Source organism: Lepus europaeus, chromosome 18 (genome assembly GCF_033115175.1).
Source record: "Lepus europaeus isolate LE1 chromosome 18, mLepTim1.pri, whole genome shotgun sequence".
Taxonomy (NCBI): Eukaryota; Metazoa; Chordata; class Mammalia; order Lagomorpha; family Leporidae; genus Lepus; species Lepus europaeus.
In genome coordinates this window covers 18,679,119-18,688,233 of record NC_084844.1, presented here as the reverse complement: position 1 = coordinate 18,688,233, position 9,115 = coordinate 18,679,119, and the positions used below count along the sequence as shown (strand labels likewise).

The following is a 9,115-nucleotide window of genomic DNA, read 5'->3' as shown; positions in this document are numbered from 1 at the left end:
CTGATCCGATGGCAGGAGCCAGGTGCTTCTCCTGGTCTCCCATGGGGTGCAGGGTCCAAGCACTTGGGCCATCCTCCACTGCACTCCCTGGCCACAGCAGAGAGCTGGCCTGGAAGAGGGGCAACCGGGACAGGATCGGTGCCCCGACCGGGACTAGAACCCGGTGTGCTGGCGCCGCAAGGCGGAGGATTAGCCTAGTGAGCCGCGGCGCCGGCCGAAGGGTCACATTTTAAAACAAATAACCACAATCTGCACTCTTCTGCCTCTGCCATAACCGGTCCTCACGAGAGGGAGACTATCTCTTGGATTTCAACTCAGAGGAGGAAGAGTTCTGGCGGCCAGAACCAGACTAACAGTTCTGAACACCCCAAGAAGTCAGGCCCTGTGACTTCCTTGGGAAGCTCTGCCTCCCTTCACCCCACTGTAGTGGGCTGCTAGATTCCTGGGCCCACATCCTGCCTGGCCCCGGGGGGAGGGGAAATCTGGTGGGGAGGCAGTTGTCACCTCTGCAAGGTGAATGGAGGCACTGAGCCCGAGAAAAAGCCGTCTGGACACAGAGCAGCAGAACCTAACCAAGGATTTGTAAATAAAGGTCAGGTGTCATAAGTGAAGGGCGGGGCGGAATGCACAGTTGCTAAGGCACAGGTGGCGGGGAGCAGCCACAATGCACTGGCTCCCACTCAGGGTGCACTATGTGTGTCTCCCTGGCCTGAACCACGGTGTCCCAGAAACTCCACGTAGGATGATTCATCTGTGCCTGTGGGTCCCATGGGTCCTCTTCGCGTGGCAACCATCGTGGTTGCTAATCCAGGCAACTCATCCTCCGGAGGGGGCCCAGGACCCAGTCCAGCTGACTTCTGAGCCCTGGTCTTCACACTCCTCTAATACCCCACCCGAATCGCCTGATGCGCTCACACCCCCTGCAGATCCCGGCGGCTTTGATTACCTGGGGTCGTCTGCTCCCTCCCAGATGTTAGTCCCACCTCAAGAGTCCACTGCAAGCTTGGCTCCCTTTCTGGACGTGGATTCGGCTCCAGAGCTGCCCCCAGAGCTGGACCAGCTTGCTGTTCTGTATCGAGACCTGAACAGCAAGCTCACTCGGCAACAAAGGCTCCCAGAGGCTGTCCCGGTGATGGATGGGGACCAGCATCAGGCCCTGGCTCTGCCTCTTCAACCAGAAAGTAAGGGTCACCAGGCATTTGAAATACTCGTTCCACCTCTAGACAGTCAGAGTCCAAAGCCAACCAAGTTTATTGTTTCACCCCCACACCTGAAGGAGGATCTCACTCGACATCGGACACTTGCTAAGGTTGTTGTTGGAACTCCAAAACATCTTGCAAAGTTTGGGCTTCCAGATCAAAGTTTTCTGGATGATTATGTCAGCTATCCTGACAGCTTGCCCCTGGAATTCGAGGAGGACCCAGGTGAGCACTCAGAGCCCTTTCAGCACGTTGAACCATCGCAATTCCAGCGCAAGGGCCAGCTTCAAAGTCCGGAGGCTCTTGAGAAGTTCCAGTTCCCTTCACCCCAGCCAGAGGGCCCAGCTCAGCTTCCACAGCCCCTTGAGGATGCTGCACCTTCTTCAACCCAGCTGGAGGCCCCAGCCCAACATTCGTTTGCTACTGAAGAAGTCAGAGGTCGACCATCAGTGCCTCATGAGGTCAGTGCTCCGTTTCCACCTCTGCGCTCAACCTTGCCCAGCGTCACAGTCAGACCTCCGGACGTGGAGCTTACAGTAACACCAGAGGCAGGCAACGACGCTCAAGCTACTCCGGGCCAGCAGCAGGCCCCGGCTCAGCCGCCGGAACTCTATGAGGAGGTGGAACCTTCCTCAACCCAGCAGCAGGCCCCGGCTCAGCCGCCGGAACTCTATGAGGAGGTGGAACCTTCCCCCCAGGAGGGTACAGAGCCTTCAGGGTTCCCTGTGGAACCCGAACCATCATTAACCCAGCAAGAATACCCAGCTCAGCTGCCAGACTTTGCTGAGGAGGTTAGACCACCAGCCGCCCCGCAGGAGGGCCTGCCCGTGAGCACGGAACTTTCTCCCAGTGAGCAAGGGCAGCCAGTTCAACCCTCTGGAAGCCATCTGGAAGCCCCAGAGCAGCCTTCACAGCTCCCTGCAGAAGTCAGGCCTCCCGTTCAGGAGGAGCCTCCAGCTCCAGCTCCAGAAGTTCCTGTGGAAAGCCCAGCTCAGACTCTACCAGGCGATGAGTGGACAGTTCCACCTGCAGGTCAGGATCAAGCTTATAGCTATAACTTGCCCAGCGTTACAGCTAAGCCTGCAGATGTGGAAATTACCATAACGCCAGAGCCTACCAAAGAGGGCGGATCTTCGGCCCAGCAGGTGGCCCTGGCTCAGACTCTGGGCCCTTTCCCCAGTGAGCAGGAGCAGCCAGCTCAGTACGCAGAGCCTCCCATGGAGACAGAGCCTGCTCCAGCCCCGCAGGAGGCCCCGGCTCAGACTCTGGGCCCTCTTCCGGAGGCTGAATTCTCCCCCAGCGAGCTGGAGCAGCCGGTTCAGTATGCCGAGCCTACTGCGGAGGCGGAACCTTCTCTTGGCGAGCAGGAGCAAGCAGCACAGCCTTCCGAGTCTTCCGGGGCGGCCGAATCTTCGGAAAGCCGGCCGGAAGCCCCAGCTCAGCCTCCGGAGCATCAGGAGGTGACAGTTCCACCTCCAGGTCCCCATCAACATCAACATCCAGACGTCCCCAACGTGACAAGTAAACCTCCAGACCTGCAGCTCACCATAACACCAGAACCCACGGCAGAGGAGGGAACATTTCCAGTCACGCAGGAGACCATAGCTCAACCTTCAGTCCCAGTCCACGGTGAGGAACCTCCGGAAGCTCAGCACGAGGCCCCAGCTGTGCCTCCAGGGTCTTTTGAAGAGGTTGAACCTTTACCAGTTCCATCTCCAGAAGTTACTCATGAGGAGAAACCCTCTCCAAGCCAACAGGAAGCCCCGGCTCAGTCCTCAGTGAACCCTGAGCAGCCCGAACCTTTCAAAGATCACGGGACAGCGATAGCTCAGCCGCCAACCACCCCTGAAGAGGACGAGCATTCTCCAGCTGATCAAGGGGTCCCAGCTCGGCCTGAAGAACTTGAGGGACCTTCTCCAAGCCAGCAGGAGAGCTCAATTCTTCTTCAAAAGCCCACTGTGGGTGCTGAACAATTATCAGTCCAACAGGAACAGCCTGAGCCTTCGACGGAGAATACCATGACACTTTCACCTCTTGATCTGTCCGTATTATTCAGAGGTCATCATTTCACATTGCCTAAAACCACACAGAAACCTGTGGACCTTAAGGTCACCAAAACTTCAACTTCAGAGGTTGAATCTTTCCCAGGTCAGCAGGAGGACCTTGCTCGGCCTACAGGTCTCACTCAGCAAGCTGAATTTTCTCCAACTCAGCTTGATCCTCCTTCCCAGATCCTGGGACCCACTGAAAAGGTAGAGTTTTCTCCAGCTGAGCGAGAGGCCATAGATGAGACTGCAGATCCCCCCAATGAGGTAGAACCTATTCCAATGCAACAGGACTCTCCATCTGTACCACAAGAGCCCCCTAGGGTTGACTCCTCTGCAACGCAACAGGAGGTATCAGAGCGCCCTCCAGAAACCCCTAGTGAGACCAATCTTTTTTCGCCACAGCAGGAGGTGACATCTAAGGAGTTTGGAACTCAACCCCCAGTATATCAGGAGGTGACATTTCCAACACTCACTCAGGATCGAACTCAGTATCCACAGTTATCCAGAAACCTATTTCAACCTTTTAACATGCAACTTACCATAACGCCTTCTCCAGCATACCCTGATGTGAGACTTCCATATCTAGACCAGGTTCAGGCTCAGCAACCAAACCTGACTGAAGTCATGGTTCAGCCTTTGAATCTGGGACTTAGCACGACTCCAAAACCAACTAAGCAGGGTGACCTTTCTCCAACCACGCAGGAAACCCCAACTCAACTTCCAGAGCCACCTAAAAAGGTTGTAGCTCAGCTCCCAGTATTTCAGGAGGTGACAGCTCCAACACCAGCTCAGAATCCAGTTCAGTATCCGATGTCACCCAGGATCACATTTCAACCTCTGAAGCTGGAGCTTACTATAGCTCCACAACCCACTACAGGGGGTGAGCTTTCTTCAACCATGCAGGATACCACAAGTCAATCTCTAGAGCCTCCTAAGGGAGTTGGTGGAGTTCAAATTCCATTATATCAGGAGGTGACAGTTCCAAAACAAGGTCAGAATCAAGCTCAGTATCCAGAGTTACCCAGCATCACATTTCAACCTTTGATCTTGGGGCTCACCATTACTCCAGAACCCACCATGGAGGCTGAACATTCTACAGCCCCGAAGAAGACCCCTCCAACATATGCTGAGGCGGTACTTTCACACCCAGACCTGATTCAAGTCACAGAGCAACATTTGGACCTGGGAATTGCCTTAACTCCAGAACTCAATACAGAGGTTGAACCTTCTCCAACCACACAAGAGACCACAACCCAGCCACCTACAGAGGTTGTAGCTCAACTTCCGGTGTATCAGGAGGTGACAGCTCCAGCATCAGGCCAGGATCAAGCTCAGCCTCCAGTGTCAGCCGGTGTCACAGATCAGCCTTTGGACCTACCCACTACCAATACTCCAGAACCCACCACGGAGGCCGAGCATTCTACAGCTCTGTATCCAGACAAGATTCAGACACAGCATCTAAACCTGACTCAAGTCACTGTTCAACATTTGGGCCAGGAACTTACCATAACTCCAGAAACCAGTAGTACAGAGACTGAACTTTCTTCAAACATGCAGGAGACCCCAACCCAACATCCGGTATCACCTAATGTCACAGTTCAGCCTTTGAGTGGAGTGCTTACCATAACTCCACAACCTACCGTGGAGGCTGAACATTCTACAGCCCCGAAGACCACAATACCTCCTCCACTGTACCCTGAAGCAACACTTTCACATTCAGAATATGTTCCGGCTCAGCATCCAGAAGCGGCTGAAGTCACAGTTCAACCTTTTGATCTAGAATTTACCTTAACTCCAGGATCCAGTGTGGGGGCTGAACCATCACGAGCCATCCCGCAGACCCCAGCTCAGCCTCCAGAGCTACCTACAGAGGCTGTAACTCAACCTCCAGTGAATTATGAAATGACAGTTCCAACACCAAGTCAAGATCAAACTCAACATTCCATGTCACCCAGTGTCGCAGCTCAACCTTCGAAGTTAGAGCTTCCCATGACTGCAGAACCCCCCACACAGGCTGAACATTCTACAGCCTTGGAGACGACAGTGCCTCCCCCAGTGCACTCTCAGGTGACACTTTCCCATCCAGACCAGATTCAGACTCAGCATAAAAATCTGACTCAAGTCACAGTCAGACCTCTGGGCCTGGCTGTTACTGGAACTCCACAATACACTACAGAGGGCAAACCTACGACCGCGCAGGTGACCCTAACTCAGCCTCCAGAGCTGCCTAATGAGGTTGCAGCTCAATCCCCAGTGTACTACGAGACGGCAGTTCCAACACCAGGTCAGGATCAAGATCAGCCTGCAACATCACCCAGTGTCACAGCTCAGCCGTCAGAGTTGGAACTCACCCAAATCCCAGTGCCTGCTACACAGGTTGACCTCCCTATACTCCTGAAGACCACAGCTGTACCTCCAGGCCAGATTCAGATACAGTTCCCTGAAGTTACAGGTCAACCTTCAGATCTGGAATTCCCCATGATCCAGTATTCTGTAAATTATACCCCAGAAAATGCTTTAGCTGTGCAAAAGGAAAAGAATGCCACCAAAAACACCGACATATGTGAGCTCTGTACCTGCAAAGACCAGACACTGTCATGTACTGGTCTCAGCCCAAGGCAGCAGCTCCACAGAGTTCCTGTGCCAGCGCCCAGTACCTTCAATGGCACCTTCATCATCTTGTAAGAACTGCCCTTCCTCACAGATCCTCACATCCTGCCTGTCATGGTAGCCTTTTCCTCAAGATCTCCCTGGGCCTCCTTCAGGTCCTCAACCTACATTGCCTGACTTTCTCTCTCTCTTTCTTTCTCTTTCTTTCTTTCTTTCTTTCTTTCTTTCTTTCTTTCTTTCTCTTTTAAAGATTTATTCATTTGAGAGGCAGAGTTACAGACAGAATAGGGGGAAAAGAGAGAGAACTTTTAACATTTGCTTGTTCACTTCCCAAATGGCCACAATGGCCAGAGCTGAGCCAATCTGAAGCCAGGAGCTTCCTCTGGGTCTCCCCCATGGGTGCAGGGGTCCAAGGACTTGGACCATCTTCTGCTTTCCCAGGTCACAACAGAGAGCTGGATTGGAAGAGGAGCAGCCAGGACTCAAACTGACACCCATATGGAATGCCAGCCCTGCAGGCCAGGGCTTTAACCCACTGCACCACAGCACTTGCCCCCAGAAATATTATTTAAAAAATTTTTAAAAATTGATCATTTTCTTTTTAAGATGTTTTTATTCATGTACTTGAAAGGCAGAGAGATACAGAGAGAGCACCCATCTACTGTTTATTCCCTAAATGTCTAAACATCAGGAACTGGATTGGCTAAAGCTGGGAGCTAAGAACTCAACCCAGGGCTGCCATGTGGGTGACAGCAGCACAACTGCTTGAGCCATCACCACTACCTCCCAGGGTCTGCCTTGGTAAGAAGCTGACCTGCTGCGCTGGCATCCCACAGGGGTGCCAGTTCAGTTCTGGCTGCTCCACTTCCGATCCAGCTCCCTGCTAATGCACCTGGGAAAGCAGCAGAGGATGGCCCTAGTGCTGGGGCCCCTGCATTCACCTGGGAGACCCAGAAGAAGCTCCTGGCTTCTGGATTCGGATCGACTCAGGTCCGGCTTTTGTGGCCATTTGGGGACTGCACCAGTGGATGGAAGGCCTCTCTCTCTGTCTCTGTCTCTATCTCTGTCTCTACCTATAACTCTGTCTTTCAAATGAAAAAAAAAAAATCTTAAAAGAAAAGGAAGCTGAAGTCAGGAATGGGAGCTGGTTACCAAGCCCGGGCACTCTGACGTGGGATACAGTGTCTTAACCACCAGGCAAATGCCCATCCCAGGAAGATTAGTTTAGAGACTGTGTGTGGAGTCATCTAGAAAGGGAAGCTTAATTCAGGGACATCAAATAGGAAAAGCTCTAGCAAAATCCAGGAGTAGAGTGAGAGTGGGGCCAAGTCAGCGGCTGTGATAGGAGTGAAAAGGAAGTCCTGGGGGACTACAAAGAAAGGATTGACTGACCAGAGAGTTGTGGGGTCAGGTGCACAGAAATGAAAAAATGTGGCTCCACAGCTCTGTCCTTGCTGATGGTGAGAACGAGTGGCCTAACAGGTGGAAACAGCAGTCAGAAAGGAGAGCCACTTTGAGGGAGATGTGTTCCATTTTAATTATTTTTTATTGGTGAATGTAAAGCAAACAAAGGCTTCTGGTTGAGTGGAAATGTCTGCTAGGCCGATGAGCAGACAGGCATTTGTTTTGACTTATTTCTGCTCCCTCCAGAAAAACATGTACATAAACCATACAGGTGACATTGTGGCTGAGGGGCGAGGTCAGAGGTAGAAGTAAGTTATCCAGAGCTAGAACTTAATATTAGGCATTTAAGAGCTTCTGTTAAACAGGCATCATTCAACAGTACATTCTCACCTTTTTTAAAAAATTTATTTGACAGATAGAGTTAGAAAGTGAGAGAGAGAGAGACAGAGAGAAAGGTCTTCCTTCCATTGGTTCACCCCCCAGATGGCCGCCATGGGCCAGCACTGTGCTGACCCGAAGCCAGAAGCCAGGTGCTTCTCCTGGTCTCCCATGCGGGTGCAGGGCCCAAGCACTTGGGCCATCCTCCACTGCCTTTCCGGGCCACAGCAGAGAGCTGGCCTGGAAGAGAAGCCATAGGGACTAGAACCCGACACCCATAGGGGATGCCAGCACCGCAGGTAGAGGATTAGCCAAGTGAGCCCGTACCCTCGATCTCTCATCCTCTGTGCTCCCGCACCCATAGCACAGCCCCCGTTACTATCGCTGTGTGCCCGGCCTTCCAATTTCTCCCCCTCACATTTTCTCCCAAGGGAGGTCATTCTTTGCTCCTGATCAGTGGTTTGAGTTTTTCCCCCATGCACTCTGTCCCAGAGACTGCCCGTGTCGGCACATTAGCCCATCTGATAACCGTCCGTGTTCATTCACTGTCTGGAGAGATTTCAGCTGAGGGCCTCTGGCCCAAGTGTTAGAATTACCTGCTATAGGTAATTATTGCTTTATTCTTACTTGCTGGTAATGATAAACTTCTCCCAGTTTTCTAGTGAATTATCCTTTTCTTACTGATCTGTACAAGAAGTCAGTTTAGACTTGTATAGAGATTGTACAGAGTGGAAGGTAAGCTGGGTGCTGCCTCATTGTGCCAGGGCCCCGCAGTCTGTATTTCTTAACTGTGCTTACCAGGAAGGTGACAATTCTAGAAACTGGAAAGCTGGTAGTATTTTCCGTATTTCAATACTCCCCATGAAGTCGCCACGACTCTTCCCCTTGTTCTGTTAATTCTTTTCCTACCTATTCAAGAATATGAACTGCGTTTCTTTACAGAAATTTCCAAGGAAATTCTATTTCCTACATTGATGACGACGTATGGAAAGCATACCACTGGGTTGAGAAACTGTGAGTACATCCTCTCCAAATACAATTACAAAAACCTAACTGCATTGTAAGCTCTTGGTTCAGTATTTGAGGTCAGTCTCTCTTAGAAAAGGTATTTACTCCTCTATATTGCAAACCAACCTCTATTGATTACAGTTCTATGGTTAATTTAACTAAATGCAGCATTTGAAATGAGACCACTTGAATTTATTTTTCATTATGCAAATAACAATACAGCATTATAGTCTTAATAAATAAAAAGGAAGTAATAGGTATAGTGAAAATGTTCCTTGTGTTGTAACCTCCCACCCCTGAGCTAAGTTGCTGTGAGTTTGGTATATATCCTCCCAGACCTTTCCCCTATTGTTTCCCTGCATACATTTTTGCATATAGCAAAACAGGTATGCTATGTGGTTTCTTTTCATTTTAAAACATTTTTATTTGAAAGGCACAGTGACAGAGAGGGACACACACACACACACA

The 9,115-nt window shown here is 51.3% G+C and overlaps 1 protein-coding gene across 1 annotated transcript in view; it reads left to right on the top strand.

Moving 5' to 3' along the window:
- Nucleotides 1-955: 955 nt before the first annotated feature.
- LRRC37A (leucine rich repeat containing 37A) overlaps nt 956-9,115 on the top strand; it is a 44,519-nt gene continuing 36,359 nt past the window's right edge. Inside the window, exons 1-5 of the mRNA XM_062175051.1 lie at nt 956-1,570; nt 1,820-3,161; nt 4,317-5,477; nt 5,595-5,928; nt 8,582-8,653. Of these exons, the coding sequence (XP_062031035.1) occupies nt 971-1,570; nt 1,820-3,161; nt 4,317-5,477; nt 5,595-5,928; nt 8,582-8,653 (3,509 nt within the window). The 5' untranslated portion in view covers nt 956-970. The remainder of the gene's footprint in view (nt 1,571-1,819; nt 3,162-4,316; nt 5,478-5,594; nt 5,929-8,581; nt 8,654-9,115) is intronic.